We start from the raw sequence: 21876 nt of genomic DNA on the forward strand, positions 1-21876 counted from the left end.
AATTTAACCCAGCTTCACCATTCCTCCACACTCACTTAATGTTACCACCTTCCAGACCAACCAGGAACACAAAGAAAAGCTAGAGGTTTTCTCATTTCATCTTCTGCTTGTTGTAGTATCATGTTGTAAAACTTTTTCTTAACAGGCAAAGACTAAAGTTGAAGAAAAAGATGCCAAAGCCAAATGTGGATTTAGCAACAGAGGAATCCAAGTACAGATAAGCAGAGAAGTGTTTGAAGGTACAGACACAGCACATACGTTATGAGAATTAGTGAACAGGTTTAAGTTTGGCGTTATAGTTGTACACTTACAGCCTGGTGCATGTATGTATTAAATTGAAGTCATCATGTGCCAAGTCCATATAATTCAATGTACTAAATCTTTAAATGAATGTGGCATACTTAGTCAGAACTGATTTGTATATTAACCTGGATTTACTATGAAAATTAACTGGTCATAGCACAATTTCTCAGCAAAGTAATGCACTTGAGCTATCTCTTTACTTATTTACAGTAGAATACATTTTAGCCTGATTCTGTTTGTGGTCTTCTGCTGCTGTAGCCCCTCCACTGCAAGGTTTGTTGAGATGTGCATTCAGAGATGCTCTTCTACACACCACCGTTGTAACATGTGGTCTCCTGAGTTACTGTCACTTTCCTTGTCAGCTTGAAACAGCCTGGCCACTCTCCTCTGATCTCTCTCATTAACAAGGCATCTTCGCCCACAGAATGCTACTCACTGTATGTTTTTTTGGTTTTTCATACTATTCTCTGGACACTCTGGAGTCTGTTGTGCATGAAAATCCCAGGAGATCAGCAGTTTCTGAGATGCTCCAACCACCCTGTCTGACAACAATACTTCCATGGTCAAAGTCACTTAGATCACATACCTTCCCCATTCTGATGTTTGGCCTGAACAGCAATTGAATGTCTTGACTATGTCTGCATGCTTTTATGCATTGAGTTGCTGCCATATGATTGGCTGATTAGATATTTGTATTTACGAACAGGTGCAGAAGTGTACCTAAAGAACTGGCCACTGAGTATGCGTATGTGTTAGAGAAAGACAACTTTTAAAGTATTTTGCCAACAAGGTATTAACTATCAATAATTACCACAACTAGGAATCTACAACCAATATAGTAACTGCTGTTTTAGGAAGTTTTAAGTTTGCCTTTGGACAAACCATTTTATACCTTCAGAAAATCCTTGTAAAACCTATGGGCCTAAAAATTCATCAAAGTATCTTCAGCAGAAGTATACTTTAGATGAAAATCATATTAATGTGGAATCAGCCGATTTTGCAGATGTTACTAGAAGAGTCAGATCTAATTATTATTGTTGTATGGTGAGCTTTGTGTGCCCCAGCATTGATTTTCTGGCATCCAACTCACCGAATGACATTAACAGCTGTACAAGCTTAAACTTCATCTTCTGTGAAATTTTCTAACACTATTGGCTGGAACCCTACCATTCACTCACAAAATAGCATATTTTAATAATGAAAAAACTCCATGTGAATATCATTTAAAGGGACAGTCACATCTCCTGCAGTCCTGGGCCGATTGATGTATGACGGTCAATCTAAATTCAGCCTAGACTGGAATCACAGTCTTGAACTCCAAAGGAATTTCAGCAGGCTTCCCTAAGATCTTAATGGCCAGAAGAAATCATGCAAAAATAGAGGCTATTTAATGTTTGTTGAATCAGAAATAAGAAAGATATCTGAGGCGTGATGTGCCTTCTCTGCATTATCTCACAGCTCTCTTGTCAGGAAGCAGTTCTTAGATATAATTGTAATTATTGGAAAGAAAATTGACTTTTTGAGAACAGTGCAGGAGCTAGCATGAGCTTATATGTATGTTCTCTGAGATCACAGAGAAATGTTCAGTACCGAACAACTGCAACATATCTGTAAAAAGGGAAAAACTGCAGATGCTGGAAACCCGAGCAACACACAAAAAGTGCTGGAGGAAATCTTATTAGAGCTGTTGGGGAGGGTTCAAACTAATTTGGCAGGGAATGGGACCAGAGTGAAGGGACTCAGGATAGGACAGATGGTAAAAAAAGCAAAGATAGCATGCAGTCAGACTGTCAGGAAGGGCAGGCAGATGACAGGACAAAATTGCAGCCAGCAGGGTGAGTATCAGTGAATTAGGGATGCAGAATCAAAGAGGGTAGCAAAAGCAGTACTCAAGATGTTATACATCAATGCACAGAGTATAAGAAATGAAGTGGATGATCTTGTTGCACTTTTACAGATTGTCAGGTATGATGTTGTGGCCATCACTGAATCATGGCTGAAGGATGGTTGTAGTTGGGAGTTGAATGTCCAAGGTTACACGGGTTGTACTAGAGGGATAGGAAGGTAGGCAGAGGGGGTAGCGTGGCTCTGCTGGTAAAGAATGGCATCAAATCATTAGAAAGATGTGACATAAGATCGGAAGATGTTGAATCCTTGTGGATTGAGTTAAGAAACTGCAAGGGTTGCAAGAAACTAGATTTGCAGGGGGATGGGAACCAGAGTGCCAGAGCAGATAGTGGAGCAGAGGTGAAAGTAAATGATGGTAAAAGTTCATGCAAAGTCACAAATAGAAAGGTTGTGTGTGGTGGTAATAATCTTCTGAGGTGTGTCTATTTCAATACAAGGAGTATTGTGGGGAAGGCTGATGAGCTGAGGACGTGGATTGACACATGGAATTACGAGATTATAACCATTAGTGAAACTTGGCTACAGGAGGGGCAGGACTGGCAGCTTAATGTTCCAGGGTTCCGATGTTTCAGATGTGATAGAGGCAGAGGAACGAAGGGTCGGGGGGGTGCTGGTGGTGGCATTGCTAGTCAGAGAAAATGTTTCAGCAGTGCTCAGGCAAGACAGATTTGAGGGCTTGTCTACCTAGGCCATATAGGTGGAGCTGAGAAACAGGAAAGGTATGACCACATCAATCGGGTTGTATTATAGACCACCCAATAGTCAATGAGAATTGGAGGAGCAAATCTGCAGAGACATAGCAAACAACTGCAGGAAATATCAAGTTGTGATAGTAGGGGATTTTAATTCTCCGCATATTGATTGGGACTCCCATACTGTTAAAAGTCTAGACGGGTTAGAGTTTGTAAAATATGTTCAGGAAAGTTTTCAAAATCAATATATAGAGGTACCAACTAGAGAGGATGCAATATTAAATCTCCTATTAGGAAACGAGTTAGGACAGGTGATGGAAGTGTGTGTAGGGGAACACTTTGGTTCCAGTGATCATAACACCATTAGTTTCAACTTGATCATGGATAAAGATAGATCTGGTCCTAGGGTTGAGGTTCTAGACTGGAAAAAGGCCAAATTTGAAGAAATGAGAAAGGATCTAAAAAGAGTGGATTGGGACTGGTTGTTCTCTGGCAAGGATGTGCTTGGTAAGTGGAAGGCATTCAAAGGAGAAATTTTGAGAGTGCAGAGTATGTATGTTCCTGTAAGGATTAAAGGTAAAGTGAAAAAGAATAAGGAACCTTGGTTCTCAAGGGATATTGGAGCTCTGATAAAGAAGAAGAGAGAGATGTATGACATGTATAGGAAACAGGGAGCAAATAAGGTGCTTGAGGAGTATAAAAAGTGCAAAAAAAAACTTGAGAAAGAAATCAGGAGGGCTAAAAGAAGACATGAGGTTGCTTTGGCAGTCAAGGTGAAGGATAATCCAAAGAGCTTCTACAGGTAGATTAAGAGCAAAAGGATAGTAAGGGATAAAATTGGTCCTCTTGAAGATCAGAGTGGTCAGCTATGTATGGAACCAAACGAAATTGGGGAGATCTTAAATGGGATTTTTGCGTCTGTATTTACTAAGGAAACTGGCATGGAGTCAATGGAAATAAGGCAAGCAAGTAGTGAGGTCATGGAACCTATACAGATTGAGGAGGAGGAGGTGCTTGCTATCTTGAGGCAAATCAGAGTAGATAAATCTCCAGGACCTGACAGGGTATTCCCTCGGACCTTGAAGGAGACTAGTGTGAAATTGCAGGGGCCCTGGCAGATATATTTAAAATGTCGGTATCTACGGGTGAGGTGCTGGAGGATTGGAGAGTGGCTCATGTTGTTTCGTTGTTTAAAAAAGACTCTAAAATTAATCTGGGAAATTATAGGCCGGTAAGTTTGACGTCGGTAGTAGGTAAATTATTGGAAGGAGTACTAAGAGATAGGATCTACAAGTATTTGGATAGACAGGGACTTATTAGGGAGAGTCAACATGGCTTTGTGCGTGGTAGGTCATGTTCAACCAATCTATTAGAGTTTTTTGAGGTGGTTACAAGGAAAGTGAATGAAGGGAAGGCAGTGGATGTTGTCCACATGGACTTCAGTAAGGCCTTTGACAAGGTCCCGCATGGGAGGTTGGCTAGGAAAATTCAGTCGCTAGGTATACATGGAGAGGCAGTAAATTGGATTAGACATTGGCTCAATGGAAAAAGCCAGAGAGTGGTAGTGGAGGATTGCTTCTCTGAGTGGTGTGCCATGAGGATCAGTGCTGGGTCCATTGTTATTTGTCATCTATTATCAATGATCTGGATGATAATGTGGTAAATTGGATCAGCAAATTTGCTGATGACACAAAGATTGGAGGTGTAGTGGACAGTGAGGAAGGATTTCAAAGCTTGCAGAGGGATTTAGACCAGCTGGAAAAATGGGCTGAAAAATGGCAGATGGAGTTTATTACAGACAAGTGTGAGGTATTGCACTTTGGAAGGACAAACCAAGGTAGAACATACAAGGTAAATGGTAGGGCATTGAGGAATGCAGTAGAACAGAGGGATCTGGAAATACAGATACAAAATTCCCTAAAAGTGGTGTCACAGGTAGATAGGGTCGTAAAGAGAGCTTTTGGTACATTGGTCTTTATAGATCAAAGTATTGAGTATAAGAGTTGGAATGTTATGGCGAGGTTGTATAAGGCATTGGTGAGGCTGAATTTGGGGTATTGTGTTCAGTTTTGGTCACCAAATTACAGGAAGGATATTAATAAGGTTGAAAGAGTGCAGAGAAGGTTTACAAGGATATTGCCAGGACTTGGAAAACTGAGTTACAGAGAAAGGTTGAATAGGTTAGGACTTTATTCCCTGGACCTTAGAAGAATGAGGGGAGATTTGACAGAGGTATATAAAGTTATGACTGGTATACATAGAGTGAATGCAAGCAGGCTTTTTCCACTGAGGCTAGGGGAGAAAAAAAACAGAGGACATGGGTTAAGGGTGAAGGGGGAAAAGTTTAAAGGGAACATAAGGGGGGGCTTCTTCACACAGAGAATGGTGGGAGTGTGGAATGAGCTGCCAGATGAAGTGGTAAATGTGGGCTCACTTTTAACATTTAAGAAAAACTTGGACAGGTACATGGATGAGAGGTGTATGGAGGGATATGGTCTGTGTGCAGGTTAGTGGGACTAGGCAGAAAAATAGTTTGGCACAGCCAAGAAGGGCCAAGTGGCCTGTTTCTGTGCTGTAATGTTCTATGGTTCTAGGGTAAAAGGACCCTGATGGCAGTTATATACAGGCCTCCCAATAGTAGCTGGGATGTGGACTACAGATTACAACGGAAAATAGAAAAGGCGTGTCAAAAGGGCAGTGTTATGATAGTCATGGGAGATTTTAACAAGCAGGTACAGTAGATTGGGAGAATCAGGTTGGTAATAGATCCTAAGAGAGTGTATTTGATGAATGTCTATGAGATGGCTTTGTTGACCAGTTTGTCATTGAGCCTACTGAGGGATCAGCTATGCTGGATTGGGTGTTGTGTATTGAACCGGAGGCAATTGGGGAGTTTAAAGTAAAGGAACCCTTAGGAGACATGATCACAAATATAACTGAGTTCAACTTGAAACTTGATAGGAAGAAAGTGAAGTCTGACGGAGCAGTATTTCAGAGGAGTGAAGGAAATTACCATGGTACGAGAGAGTAGATTGGAAGGAGATGCTGGCAGGGATAGCAGGGTTTCTGGGAAAAATGAGGAAGGTGCAGGATAGATGTATTCCAAAATCAAAGAAATACTCAAATGGCAAAATCGAACAACCGTGGCTGACAAGGGTAGTCAAAACTAATGTCAAAGCAAAAGAAAGAGCGTATAACAAAACAAAAATCAGTGGGAAGATAGAGGATTGGAAAGCTTTTAAAATCCTACTGAAAGCAAGTAAAAGAATCATTAGGAGAGAAAAATTGAAACATGGAAGCTAGTTAGCAAACAATACCAAGGAGGAGAAAAAAGGTTTTTCAAGTATATAAAAGATAAAAAAGAGATGAGAGTGGATATAGGACTGCCAGAAAATGAGCCCAGAGGAATAATAACGGGGGACAAGGAGATGGAATATGAACTGAGTAAGTATTTAGTATCAGTCTTCACTATGGAAGACACTAGCAGTGTGCCAGATGTTGAAAGGCATGAGGAAAGAGGATTAAGTGCAGTTACTATTACAAGGGAGAAGGTATTCAAAAAGCTGAAAGACTGAAATGTACATTTGTCACTCGGACCAAATAAACTGCTCTCTAGGGCTTTGAAAGAGGTAGCAGTAGAGATTGAGCAGGCATTAGTAATCATCTTACAAAAATCATTGGACTCTGGCATGATTCCAGAGGACTGGAAAACTGCAAACGTCACTCCACTAAGAAAGGAAGGAGGCAGCAGAAAAGGAGTTATAGACCAGCTAGTCTGACCTCAGTGGATGGGAAGATGCTGGAGTCTATTGTTAAGGATAAGGTTATGGAGTACTTGGTGACATAGGGCAAGACAGGATTAAGTCAGCATGGTTTCCTTAAGGGAAAATCCTGCCTGATGAGCCTGTTGGAATTCTTTGAGGAGATTCCAAGTAGGGTATATAGATGGGATGCAGTGAATGTTGTATATTTGCGATTTTGACAGGGTGTCACACATGAGGCTGCTTACTAAGTTAAGAGTCCATGGTATTACAGGAAAGTTCCTGACATGGTTAGAATATTGGCTGATTGGTAGGAGGTAGCAAGTGGGAATAAAAGGATATTTTTTGGTCGGCTGCCGGTGACAAGTGGTGCTCCGCAGGGGTAGTGTTGGGACCGCTTCTTTTTATGCTAGATGATGTTAGTTGCCAAGCTTGCAGATGATATGAAGATTGGTGGAGGGGCAGGTAATGTTGAGGAAACAGGAAGGCCACAGAAGGACTTAGACAGATTAGGAGAATGGGCAAGATAGTGGCAAGTAAATACAATGTCGGAAAATGCATAGTCATGCACTTTGGTAGAAGAAATAAATGTGTGGACTATTTTCTAAATGGGGTGAAAATCCAAAAATCTGAGATGCAGAGGGACTTGAGAGTTTTTGTACAGAACACCCTAAAGGTTAACATGCAGGTAGAGTTGATGGTGAGGAAAGAAAATGCAATGTTAGCATTCATTTCAAGAGGTCTAGAATACAAGGACAGGGATGTGATGTTGAGGCTTTATAAGGCACTGGTGAGCCCTCACCTTGAGAAGTATAAACAGTTTTGGGTTCCTTATCTCAGAAAAGATGCACTGACATTAGAGAGGGTTCAGTGGCGGTTGTGGGAATGAAAGGGTTATCATGTGAGGAACAGTTGATGGCTCTGGGTCTGTACTCACTAGAAGGATGATGGGGGATCTCATTGAATGTTGAAAGACCTAGACAGAGTAAATGTAGAAAGGATGTCTCCCATGATGGGGGAGTCTAGGACAAGAGAGCAGAGACTCAGGATAGAGGGGTGTTCACTTAAAACAGAAATGCAGAGAAATTTTTTTAGCCAGAGGGTGGTGAATTTGAGGAATTTGTTACCACAGGCAGATGTGGAGGCTGGGTCGTTGGGTTTACTTAAGGCAGAGTTTGATATGTTCATGATTGGACATGGCATCAAATGTTATGGAGAGAAGGCCAGGGAGTGGGGCTGAGGAGGGAGAGAAAAGGATCAACCATGATTGAATGATGGAGCAGACACGATGGGCCAGATGGCCCAAAAGTGCTCCTACGTCTTAGGGTCAGCAGGCCAGGTAGCATCTATGGAAAAAAGTAAACAGTAAATGCTTCAGGCTGAGACCCAAAGCGTCGACTGTTTGCCCTTTTCCATTGATGCTGCCTGGCCGGCTGAGTTTCTCCAGCATTTTATGTGTGTTGCAAAGGATCTGTAATGTTCTCAGGGACAGCATCAGCCTTGTCTTGGGATCCCTGAAGTTAGCTCTCCTGAAATGAGCAAAATCTGCTATTTTACCACTTACAATTGCCTTGCAGAAATCAAGAATGTAGGAAATCCGTGAGTTTTGATCGTCCTGACTTTGACATTTATACATAGAAGGTGCGTGCGGATACAGTATAGGGCTCCAAAAGTGCAGGCATTTACACAGTCAATGTACATGATGAAGTCTACCAATACTCTTTTGAAATTGCCATGAATGTTCAAAATGGCATTAGGGAAATTGCTAACTTCGTTGTAATGTTGGAAAACAGCATAGATGAATATTCCTATTCCTTCCTGTTAATCGCTGTGTCATGGCAATGTAGTGATAAGCGCAATGCGTGGGGTGCCAGAGTTCAGAGTTCAACTCCCAAGTCTTCTGTAAGGAATCAGCATGCCCTTCCTGTGGAATGCGTGAGTTTTCTCTGGGTCCTCTAGTTTCCTCCCAAAGTCCAAAGACAGACTGGTTAGTAGGTTAATTGATCATCGTAACTTGTCCCATGATTAAGCTAGGGTTAAAAATTGGGGTTGTTGGGTGGTGTGGTTTGAAGGGTTGGAAGGTCCTGTTCCGCACTCCATCTCTAAATAAATTAAACACATAAAAATTACAGACAAGACTTAAGATCAGGTTTGTTTGTCTCCAAATGCAAAAGCCTAACCACGACTCCCTAGAGTTCATCATGGCCACAGCTGAGATCCCCTTACCATTACAATTTGGGGTCTATCCTAGAGGGGAAATTCATCTCTTTAAACCATACATACATTCTTACACAACTGTTTTCCCATCTTTTATTAATTTTATCTGAAATTTATTAACCATTGTATACTGAATTAAGATAAATCTTTAAATCAGGTCTTGTGCTTCATCTTGAAACTGAGATTGTAGACAGTGGTGCTTTAAATTGACCAGCACTTCTCTGTCCAAGTCATAAATCAAAGGAGTTATATTATGACAAGGAAATAAATGGAGTTGTGGAGTGGATGCACGGACTTGATTGGTTGAATGGCTTCCTTGTAAGTCCTGAGAAATATAAAGTATGAAATAAGTGTCTGTGCAACTCTAGAAGTCAATGTAAATGCCCAGCTCTTAGACCAGGTCAGAGACTCGTCTCTGCAATGAATGGCTCATCTCCCCATTCGACAAAGTCTTTATGGTACTGAGCAAGTGCAGGTCACTAGAATGAGAGAGTAGACTCCTCTTCCCTTATAACTTTCACTGATCTCATGTGGAAGAAATACACCATCCCTACTCAGATTCGCCCTTGTGTGATTCCAGAACCTCAGCAACATGATTGACTCCGAAAATGATTTCTAAAATGTTCTAGAAAGCTGCGCTGTTCAGGGGCAAAGGGGGATGTGCAATAAATACTGAGCTTGTCAGCCATGTACCTAAGTGCTCAGAAATGCATAAAAATATATAACCTGCCTATAAATATTCCAAGCCCCAGTTAAATCCTGTACCCTTTATCCATTGTTTAATACAAAACTCTCAGTGAAATTGATTTTGATAAAGCTGCCAAGTCAGCATAGCCCACTTTCACCAGATATACAGTATGTTTCAACTTTTCTGCCGTCTCTTTCATTTCCTTAGATTACATTCCAAAATATGTTTCTTTAATTTCACCTTTAAAATCGTTGCAGAATTGAATGGAAATCCAACTAGTGATGTTGAAACCATATATCCACATTGAAGCCAATTATCCACATTGGATAACAATCTCTCTGTATAATCTTAAATAACCGTAATATGATCATATTGTTTATTAACGAAATGAAGTATATTTTGTTGAACATTTCTTACTCAGGGAGCAATGAATGTGAAGACAGCCAGAAACTAAAAGATGCAGAGAGCATTGTCCTAACTGAAGGACAGGCAAGGCTTCATTGTAAAGAAGGAACCCCCCCACATCAGCCCTCAGAGACTACAGCCAAGCACAAGGATTTGGGATGCGTTGACCCACAAGGAGCTCCTGTGACGACAAATAATTCTGGGGTCGCCGGCAAGAAAAAGGCATGTCTTGCGTCAAGGGGAGTGAAGGAAAGTAAAGAATGCACACAGAGTCAGAAATCAACAGAAGACCACCGGAAAGAAATGACTAAAACAAGCACAAAGAATGAGGAATATCAAGTGCAGAGAACTGAGGGAAGTGAGGGAAAGGAAAAGGATAAGACAAAGGCTGCAATCACGACAGAAGCTCCAGAGATCATTTTGGAAACTGACCAGTCAAAGTTTGTTGAAAGCTCTACATTGCTTCCAGAGAGGTAACAATTAAATCATCATAACTTGTCAATCTGGTTTATGTCCTTGGCTCTTTTATGTTTGTTTCTCGAGTTAACCCTAAACTAAGGTATCTAAAAAAAATTGGATGGAACAGGTCAGATGCAATAAAAATGACTATAATCTAAATGAACAATAGCCCTGATAAAGGGTTTCAGCCTGAAATGTTGACTGTATTTTTTTCCATAATGCTATCTGGCCTGCTGAGTTCCTCCATCATTTTGTGTGTGTAGCATTGTGCTTCTTATTATTGGGACTTCTGTTACCTACAAAAGATACTGTCATAACCAAGTCCCTTTTTGATTTTTTAAAACAGATTGTTCATAACAAGTCATCTTTACTTAATTAGTCTGGAGATACTATCGGGCCACATTTTTTTTCTTTTATTGCAAAATTCAGAAAATTCCCTGATTGTAGCATCCTTTAAAGATTCTTGGATTTCTGTCTGCACAATTTTCTAATTAATCTATTCCATCTGTTTACCATTCCCAGTGTAGCAAAAAAAATAGGACGTGAAATATAATTTTGACAATCTTAATCTATGTCTTCATGTTCAATTCTTATCAACAAAATTACGATATTCCACTTCACCCTTTTCATTCGCTGAACTACCGCGACCCTCTATAAGACATTAGAACTGGTTTGCTGCACACTTCCATCATCTACAACACCTACTGATATTATTGTGTTTGCCTTCCTGGAAAATTCCAAAGCAACACACACTCAAAATGCTGGAGAAGTCAGCAGGTCAGGCAGCCTCTGTGGAAATGAACAGATAGTCGACGTTTCGGGCTGACTTTGCTCATTATGATCACGATGACATAATTTGTTTATAGTAATAATAGGCATCCGTTAGTCTCATGAGACCATGGATTTGCGCCTTTGAAGGTTTCCAGGGCGCAGGCCTGGGCAAGGTTGTATGGAAGACCAGCAGTTGCCCATGCTGCAGGTCTCCCCTCTCCACGACACCAATGTTGTCCAAGGGAAGGGCATTAGGACCCATACAGCTTGGCACCGGTGTCGTCACAGAGCACTGTGTGATTAAGTGCCTTGCTCAAGGACACACACACTGCCTCAGCCAAGGCTTGAACTAGCGACCTTCAAATCACTAGATGAGCGCCTTAACCACTTGGCCATGCGCCAGCACAATTTGCTTATAGTTAAGTGTGATTCCACCAAGATCCAATGAAAATATAAATAGCTTAAATTAAGTAGATGATTGTAGCACTGCATCTCGTTAAGATACGAAGGGAGTTTGACTCTGCTGAATGGGCACTACTACTGCTGCCGCATTTAGAGTTAATGTAGCAAGCCCTAGATGGCCTGGGTCAGTATTTAGTTGCACAGCAGGCTGTCTAGGATTAATAATTTTAATAAGTTATTCTAGGAGTTTCACTGAAACCTTTAAACTTAATGAAGTAATATATGCAGAGGTTTTGATTTCCAAGCATGATCCAATTTTCTTCTAATTGATGGCATATTAATATTTATTGAACTTGAGTACTCGTGTGAATACTGAAGATGAATAATGAATGGCTAAGCAATTGCATGTTATTCTGGAAGTGACCCTATGAATTGAAAACTGTTATATATAATTATGATGCAGTAGAAACACTTTAATCAATTAAAACCTGCCTATCTATTCTCCATGTGTTACGACCTATGCCCACCTTATCAGAATGGGGTCATGACTCATAAATTTGAAGCTAATTAACCAGATATTAGTATGATAGAAGCATTGATATGTGGACAGAGACCACTCAAACCACTGAACTTGCTTGAGTTCTCTACAAGGATAATCTAGTTAGATCCATTCCCTGGCTCATTTCCTTAGTGTCTTTAGTTTTACTCCGTGAACAATTCCCTTCTGAATGGGACAATTGAATCGGCTTCCAACCATCTTTCAGGTAGTGAATTCCAGATCAAGAGGAAAGCCCCAATAAATTAGATGTGTTTCAGCCACTAGCTCTCTGGGTCCTGGCCTCTCATTTATCTTTCTTCTTCATCTGCTAATTGCCTTGATTGCTAATTGTGGTGTGATTTCACCAATTGAAGATGAGGAATTCCACTGACTCATCAGCAATATTGCCAGAGCAACACGTTTCAGGCCAATCTCTTTGATATCTCGTTTGCAAGACACAGCTTCCTGTTTATTCAACCTTTTGTCATTTACTGATATCCTTAGTTTGGTGGCTCTTTTCTGTGCCACCTCCAATATAGAGTCCTAGAGGAATACAGCATGGATACAGGCTATTTGTGCCAACCAGTCCATGCTGGCCACTGTGTCTACCTGGCTTGTCCCAATTCCATAGGTTCAACCCACATCCCTCTAAGCACCACCCTTCTATGTACTGACCCAAGTGCATTAAATTGCCTATTGCATCCCCCTCAGCCGCTTTCTCTGACATCTTTCATATATCTCAGCAACCAGAAATAAAACAGGCAAGTCTAAGCAATACTGTTACCATATTCTAATGCTTCGTTATGCATTTTATACTCTACTGTTCAAAAAGGCATATACAGGTTGTGTTGGTATCAAAGAATTTTAATTTTGTTAAAAAAACATTTCTAATATATGAAAAAGTGACTAAGGGTGTTTATTAAGAGAGAAATTGTCTTCAAATGAGGTAATTCTATTACCCCCCCCCACCCCCGCCTGCATACATGCTTTCTTTTATGTATTATTTCAGGACCTCTTGAATAGAGAAAGAAAATCAGGATTTACTTCTGTGTAAATCATTGGAAACACTGCTCTTTATGCTGTGCTGCAACTATTTTACAGGACTTCTGGCTCAATAAAGGGAAGGCCATCCAAGCCTACTGAGGCAGTGAATCTGGGCATTAAGGTCACCAAAGAAAATGAGCCTATAAATTTTAAAGTACCGAAGGAATCCCTCGAAAAGCTCGATGAACAGCAAAAGCCCACAGACATCACAAAACCTGATTTATGGCAAAAGTCGGCAAAGGGAACAAAACCCATCACGGCAGCAGCAGATGTAAGAGTCAGCAAACCTTCCAAACAGTCTGAAAACCAGGAAAAAGCTTCACAAGGCATCAAAACCCAATCAGGTCAGAAAAGTGAGGGAAACATTCAGGGTTGTCAGAATAAAACAGAAAACTACTGTGATCCACAAAAAGGTAGTGAATCAAAAGGTTCTGAAGAGTCCCAGACAGCCAGCAAAGAACCTGACAAAGTGAATGATTTGGCAAAGGGAGAAACAGATTCCACAGACACCACATCCAAAGCAGAGAAAACAAAAGAAGATGTTGAAAAGTCAGAAGATTTCAAAACCATTATTGGTGAGTTGACTTGTCAGAAACTAGCTATCACTTCCAACGCACTTCACTTTCAATATTATTTCTGAAACCACTTGTAATGCCTGTTCTGAAGTTTTGATTTTCTTTTTCAGATGATAGTCCATCACCACCAGCCCCTTTCAGTCATCGCATTGTGACCACCAGACAAATTCAAGTAGCCTCCATATACACTGTTCACCAGGAAGAGGTGTTAGGAGGGTAGGTGTTCCTCGATTTTTCAGATAACTTTTTTCAGAGTTTGGTCAACTACTGATGAATACGTTGCTGAAGAAGACATGACTATGAAGCGGTTTGATAGCAATGTAATTATTAAATAACAATTTACCATTGAGGAATGTAATCCCAGAAATCACTGTTTAAAAATATATGTAGAAGGATTATTAAATTGCACAATATTTTTTACATCCATTGTGTCAAGTACAGATATGTTAAATGATTTTGTTATTGATCGAGAACAGAATTGTTTTTTTCAGTCTTGTTTCCCATCACACCACATTCAGTCACTTCTCAGGAATTCATGGTAAAATATTAATAATCGTTTTACAATTATATTGAACTTTTTCAATCCCTGAGTTAAGAAGGAGTCAAGGAGGCCCGGAACTAAGTAGTAACTTCTGTTAATATGTAGATATTAATTGAAGAAAAAATCTTTCGCCACCTCCCTCACCTACTGGAACCTAAAATAGTCTGCTAGATCTCAGTTTTAGAATAGCAAGCTGGGAGAGTTGACACTACTAACTGAACCTCATTCCACCAAGAAAAGTTGCTCCAACTGAAGAGGACAAGAAACTAAATTTCCATAGATACTGCCTGACCTGTTGAGTTCATCCAGCATTTTGTGTGTGTTGCTCTGGATCTGTAGCATCTGCTGAATCTCCTGTGTTAATAAACTACTAATAACCGGGAGTAAGATGTTACCAGATACATTTATTTTTAAAATGTTTTTAAATAATATTATGCAACACAGGTTGTATCCACTAGGCTATTCAACAGAACAGAAATTTTAATTAAGTAGCAGTTTTGTATTCCACTGTTCCGCGCCTACCCCAGCTTTTCCAATGGTATTTTTCAACATTGGCCAATTTCTACCAAATTTACAATAATGTAATTCAATGGTTCTCAACCTTTTTCTGCTTGTGACCCACTTCTGACTTTTATTTACCTTTGTTTCAAAGTTTCAAAGGTACATTTAATGTCAGAAAAATATATGCAATATACATCCTGAAATGCTTTTTCTTCGCAATCATCCACGAAAATAGAGGAGTGCCTCCAAAGAATGAATACCAGTTAAATGTTAGAGCCCCAAAGTGCCCCCCCCAGCTCCCCTCCCTCCCATGTGTAAGCGGCAGCAAGCAACAATCCCCCCTCCCCGTCACCGGCGAAAAAAAGCATCAGAACCCGCCACCGAGCACTCAAGGGTGAGCAAGGCAACAGCAAAGACACAGACTCACAGTACTCCAAAGACTACTTGTTCGCCTGGCATTCGACATACCACAGCCTCTCTCTCTCTCCCTAATAAGAGAGAAAGGGGTGTCTCCGTTTCACAGCGAGAGGGGAAACATAATGAACAACTCACTGGTTTACGATGTTAAAAGTCCGTTGCATCGCTTTTTCCGAGCTCAGTGCCCAAAGATCTCAGGTCTCTGGGCACACAGCCTTAGGTCTTCCATCTCCCATGACAGACCAGTCTTCTGCTCGGATTCCCCCCGTCTCCAGAGCCACGAAGACTCGGTCCTCCGAAGATGAGTAGAGCTCTTAGGCCAAGCCCTTGGCATGCCGAACAACGGCCAGTTATGAAATCCTGAGTGCAGGTCCCATTCCTGCAAAGAACCGTAGCCAGCGTGTATCTCCAGGTTTCCTGAAAGGGAAAAATAGAGATATTAAAGATGGAAATAGAGCTGTTTCCGAAGATGCAAGAAAGGAGTCGCCGTTAGGCACCATAATCCCTCCTAAGCTCCGCCTTTGTGGCCCCCATCCTCCCCCATCTCTGTTGCTTTTTGGTGAGCTGTACCAATTATTCTAAATTACAGTCAATATTTCTGTTTTAACAGGTTATAGGTATTATATGCTAAATATAATGTTACAGGTGTCTATGAAAAATATAACTATTTCAGAGCTCTGAATAGGATATTTTATTTATATTATACACTGTATAATATTCTTCCAACCAGCAATGAAAAAAACACTTAATATTGTTACTTTGGGTACTTAGTGAGATCCTTGCTACTGATACAAACTAGCAAACATTTGAAAAACTAACTTGACGAAAGATAATTGAAGATCTCTTTTCACAACATCAAGATGAGTAGGGGCTTTTGATAGCAAGTAAAGAGCTTGACTAAAACCACATTCAACGAGCTAAGGACTGGGAAATCCAATTAAAAATAACTTTGCTTTCTTCCTGAGCTGTGGAAACTCATTTTGAATATCACTAGTAATCCAGAAACTTTTGCCTGCTGTGTTTGAATTTTGCTTGAGCTGTTATATCACTCTGCAGCTCAATAAGACGTTCTTGCAATGTGATGTCAACATCATTCACATTCACCCCAAAAATGGATCCACCACCCAATCTGGAACATGCATCTCCAGAAGGTCTCTGACCTGAAATTTCATATCAGAGTGCGGTTGCTTCAAATGATGAAGATACACAATCAGATCGTCATCTTGCATTTCTATTTTAAGGGTGGCCAGAGAGGGAAATTGCAGCAACTTGCAGCATCCAACATTTGAGCTGAAAAGTTTGAGATTTCCAAGAAAAGTGGCAATAATAGTCTCCTTGCTTGATGTGAGATTGCAATTTTTTCCTTGTAACACACACAAAAGGCTAGAGGAACTCAACAGGCCAAGCAGCATCTATGGAAAAAAGTACAGTTGATGGCTCGGGCTGAGAGCATTTTGTGTGTGTTGCTTGGATTTCCAGTATCTGCAGATTTTCTCTTGCTTGTGAGTTTATTTCTTGTAACTGGTTACTAAATTCAGTTTTTCAAATATATTTGATGGGGTAAAATAAGTCAGACTTTGCAGCAACAATTTGTTTTCCAAACTGCTAATCACTTAGAAAAGCTACAATACTATCCCAAAAGGCAACAAAATGATGAAGGCAATTACATTTTGATAAACATTGGACGTCTGTAAGCATTAGTAGCCATTCAAAATCTTTGTTTTCCTCACAAAGTTGTTGAAAAAAGGCAATTTTGAAGTGCATTTGATTTGATGAAGTTGACAGCCATTATTCCAGCAGCAAGAGTGTCATGCAAACATACACCCCCAATTTTTCTGCAAACAAGCGCTGACATTGGACGACACAGTGTATGCAAGAAACCAGTCTGGCACAGCATTTTTAAAAATGAGCAATGAATTAGGGATGTTATGGAAATTGTAGTGGGAGATAGTGAAGAAGTGGTAGACTTCATGTGTTCTTGCCTCTCTGCAGCTCAGCTATTTCTGGCGGATGATCCTATGGCACCAACTGCAGCCTTCGTGTCATGTTTTATAATTTATTATTACACACACGGATCAGTGGAAGACAAACAAACCCAGCCTCCTGCTGCATACTCGTTGATTGGCCTTGCTGCAGACAGCCCTGCCCAATCAGCAGTTTGTCTGTGATACTAATAAACATTTTAATTAGATTTCTGCAACATGGGCCATGCCAGCCTTTCCATGTTAATTTCCTTCTAGTCATCCAGAAACTTTGCTTGCTGTGTTTGAATTTTGCTTGAGCTGTTATATCAGTCTGCAGCTCAATAAGACATTCTTGCAATGTGATGTCAACATCATTCACATTCACCCCAAAAATGGATCCACCACCCAATCTAGAACATGCATCTCCAGAAGGTCTCTGACCTGGAATTCTATAATCAGAGTGCGGTTGCTTCAAATGATGAAGATACACAATCAGATCGTCATCTTGCATTTCTATTTTAAGGGTGGCCAGAGAGGGAAATTGTAGCAACTCGCAGCATCCAACATTTGAGCTGAAAAGTTTGAGATTTCCAAGAAAAGTGGCAATAATAGTCTCCTTGCATGATGCGAGATTGCAGTTTTTTCCTTGTAAGGGTTTTGGTAGAGAGTCACACCCGCCTCCTCACTGTATAATCAGTGATTTGTGGCTGGATGTGGAACAGGGCTCAACAGGTTGCCTTGCAGGGTGTGAATAGTGATTTGTGTACGGTCAAGCAAGAGCAGAGATAACAACTGATGTGTGGCAACTCCCCCACAAACTGCCTTCCTGCCTCATTTGCATCATCTAGCATGTTTTCCATTAAGTTCATTCAGGTTTTTAATTAAATTACACATGTTCATTTCTTTTTCATTCATATATTTTAGTAATATTTCATTTAAACAGTAAACTTATCAAGGCCCAATGCGTTAAAATCTCCTGTGGCCCCTACAAAATCTGGCATTGTCCTGGGGGTGGGCGTGCATATGGCCCATGTTGACAACCACTGACGTCGTCCTCTGTGCAGTGTTAAATTCTCTTTGTGGGCCTGGAAACATTGTCCTAACCATATAATAACGATGCTGTTAACAAAGATCAAGTTAGCAAATGGTACAAAGATTTCCCATTGTATGTAAATTCATTTTTATTTCTTTATATTGGCAGGGGTCGATTTGGCCAGGTTCATAAATGTGCAGAAACCTCAACAGGCCTCGAACTTGCTGCCAAAATAATAAAAGTTAAAGGAGCAAAGGAGAGGGTAAATTCCATGCTTCAAATAATTTTCATTCCTGCTTATCATTTCTTTCATCCAATTTAATTGCAGAAACCTGGTGGTATTTGGTGCTGTAAGTTTGGTGGATGATATAGATTCTGATTTACATGTCTGTGCTTCATCACTTGCTTGGTTTTCTTAATTGGCCTACTCCAACATTAATGTAATGAGCTACATTATCTGAGTGTAAATCCCAGCATCACATCCACCCTAACGTTGCTAATAATGTTGTTTCCTCTTGGAAAACTCAGAACTATTTACAGGTCAGTTTTCTTATCGTTTTGACATTTTTATCATGCTTCAGCCTTATGGAGAAAGAGCACACCCAGTGCTCCTTTAGTCCAGTGTTAGGTCACTCAGCTTGCTGTCTGCTCTTCCATATTCGGCTAGAGGTAGAAGCATAAAAGTAAATGGTGTAACCCTTCCGTATGTTTTCTCCCCCTCTCCTTGGAGAACTGCCTAGCCTCAACTTGTTGGCACAGGTGAGAGTAAATATTGACAAAGTGCAAGGCTATTACAGCCCGGAGCATTCTGGAGTTCCGAGTTTAAATCCATTGCCACCTGTAAGGTGTTTGTACGTTCTCCCTGTGACTGAGTGGGTTTCTTCCAGGTGCCCTGGTTTCCTTCCACAGTCCAAAGATGTGCCGGTTGGTAGGTTAATTGGTCATTGTAAATTGTCCTCTGATTAGGCTAGTGTTAAATAGGTGGGCTTCCGTACAGTGCCGCTCGCTGGGCGGGAAGGGTGTGCGTATCTCTGAGTATATAAATAATAAATCAAAGAGCCATCCTACCTTTTACCTGGTGTTTGCCGTCAATGGCATCGTACGGCCAGGCCCACTGTTGCAGTTTTTACTGTGAATTGTGGCTGAGTGATTTCTTTCCTGTGTAGTCTTTTCATCCCTTACTCTCTTCAAGGGATTTTGCTTGGAATCAGTTGCCGATTCCTGACATAATCCTCCTTCATTTTGCTGACCAGTGCCTCAATATCCCAATTCTGCTAGGGTTCTCTAATCCTGTCAGCCTTGCCCTTCACTGTAACAGGAACATGTTGGCCCTGAACTCTGCCTATCTGACTTTCATAAACTTCCTGCTTGCCAGACATCCCTTTACCTGCTAACTGCCTCTTCCAATCAACTTTTGCAAGTTCCTGTTCCATTAAAATTAGCGTTGCCTCAGTTTAAGACTTCAACTTATGGACTAATCCTATCTTTTTCCATAATTATTTTTAAAATAATAGAATGATGGTACTGGTCCCAACGTGATCCCCTACTGACACTCCACACCCTGTGTCACTTCCCATTCAGGGGTGAAGTGTTGCCCACTCACTTGTAGGGCCATATTTCTTAAGAAAATTGACTTGGATACACTTAAACAAAATTTCCGCCATCCAAGCCCTTGAGACTATGGGCATGAGGAACGTGAAGATTCTGTCAGCTGGGCTTGACAAGTACTCCAAAGTGTTTTGTGACTTTGGAAAACAATAGTGTATTGAACCCATAATTAACAGAGGAATTGGTAGATTTTTGCTCTTCAGAACTTTCTGAAGATAAGGAAGGAGAAGATCACTGGAAGCAGCAACATTGGACCAGATGAGTTTTCTGAATGGACTGGACTACAGTAATTTCTGTAGTGAAGGCAGATGGTATCATTCAGATCTCTGGAGATTGTAAGCTCTTCCATTGGAGCATGTTCTTGACCTAGGTGATTTCTCACTGCATTTCATTTGACATTGGGAAAGAGGGCATGCCTTGTATCAACCATCTTTTGGTGATGTTCCAAAGTGACCAGGGTAGTGTCATTATCAATGAGTGAGAAAACCACCAGAAAGGTCAACATAAACATTGTTCCTCCCTCCTCCACAAATCCAGGACTGCAACTTGGCCACAGTAAGAACAGCAACTAACATTCAATTCATTTCACGCTTTCTGACAGCAGCTTGGATGTTAACATTGTGCATTGCTCAGAGGACTGGACTGCAGTGAGACTTGCATGCAGTGACACAGGCATAAGCTACCAGCAGCCACTCTGTTCAGTAGTGGGGCCATTGGAAATGGCTGGGAGGCACATACAGTGAAGTGCTTGGTATATCAACAGGGCTGCATTAAAGGTCAAGAAGAATGAGGAACCTGACACCTGAGTTTCAAACAGAAGTTGGATCCTAACTTTTCCAATGTGAATCTGGTGACCAATCTCCTTTACATACTCATAATACGGTATCTGACGGCTGACACTTTGGTCACTTACACCTACCCAGTGCTGCACTGGAGCAGAGAGTTGCTGCAGGCTGCCAAAATCAGAGCCTCAGTGGCCCCATGCTGTTCTCTCTCACAGGGATGACGTTTGTCCTCCTACCCCTGTCACGTTACAAACTGTTGCATGTCATCCATCCACACATTTCTTGCCTCCCCTCAGGCATGGGTGCAGCTGGCAGCAGGATTTACTAAGGGAAATCCTGGAGGAGGCATTGAAGCTTCATTGACATCCAGGTAGGAGAATTGCTCCCTGAGCATCTTGGGAGACACCAACACTCTCATTCCCTCTCCCTCTTCCAGCACCTTGTCCTGCCCCAAGCTGATTTTCAAGAAGTATTTCCAGAAATGCATCCATTATCGACAAGTCTTCCCAAGTCCCAAGTCTTGAGGTTAGCAAGAAGTCCGTTAGCACTTTCCAAGCCTTTCTGAAGGCTTCTGAATCTTGAAACATCTGTCAAGACCACAAAAACTTGTGTGCATTTGTACCAACAAACTTGGGAAGCCAATCAGAAAAAAAACCTGAAGATAGTAATGACCGGTTTAACAACCAAACAGAGGTTCAACCATGTTAACTCAATAAGGATTTAGGTGGAGCATCACCCTCTGTTAAAGTATTCTGCAAAATGTATCAGATGATTTGCCCTATAAATGTACATCTACATACTGAAAAATAGGCACCATTGAAACTACCATTTCTAGAATAAGTGTCACTTATTACTAAACATCTTGTTCTTAATCTGATTTATCTTCTGGCTTAGGAAGAAGTTAAAAATGAAATATCTGTCATGAATCAGTTAAGTCATGTCAACTTGATCCAGCTTTATGATGCCTTTGAAGCCAAGAACAACGTCACCTTGATTATGGAATAGTAAGTGGTTTTAATAGTTGCACTGAAAATTACTTTACAATTCTGACATTGTTTGTGCTTCGCACTTTGAAGTCATTCACGCCAACCTCCTGAAATTGTTTGCCATGTAAATAGAACAGAAATATTGACTTGGGGAACAACTTATCTTCTAATATCGCAATTGATAATTGTTTATGAATTCATGCCTTAGCATCTGGGTGTGGGGTAGAACTCCTAGAATGGTCTGGGATGGTTGTTTCTTCACTTTACAGGAATTTTGA

General features: G+C 40.8%; 1 protein-coding gene across 2 annotated transcripts in view; it reads left to right on the forward strand.

Annotated features, from left to right (window-relative positions):
- mylk3 (myosin light chain kinase 3) overlaps window positions 1-21876 on the forward strand; it is a 95945-nt gene that overhangs the window by 49716 nt on the left and 24353 nt on the right. For both annotated transcript variants that reach the window (XM_063066940.1, XM_063066938.1), the window contains exons 2-7: window positions 146-239; window positions 9991-10447; window positions 13246-13763; window positions 13874-13979; window positions 18388-18481; window positions 21507-21616. In XM_063066940.1, the coding sequence (XP_062923010.1) occupies window positions 146-239; window positions 9991-10447; window positions 13246-13763; window positions 13874-13979; window positions 18388-18481; window positions 21507-21616 (1379 nt within the window). The remainder of the gene's footprint in view (window positions 1-145; window positions 240-9990; window positions 10448-13245; window positions 13764-13873; window positions 13980-18387; window positions 18482-21506; window positions 21617-21876) is intronic.

Source organism: Mobula hypostoma, chromosome 14 (genome assembly GCF_963921235.1).
Source record: "Mobula hypostoma chromosome 14, sMobHyp1.1, whole genome shotgun sequence".
NCBI classification, from domain to species: Eukaryota; Metazoa; Chordata; class Chondrichthyes; order Myliobatiformes; family Myliobatidae; genus Mobula; species Mobula hypostoma.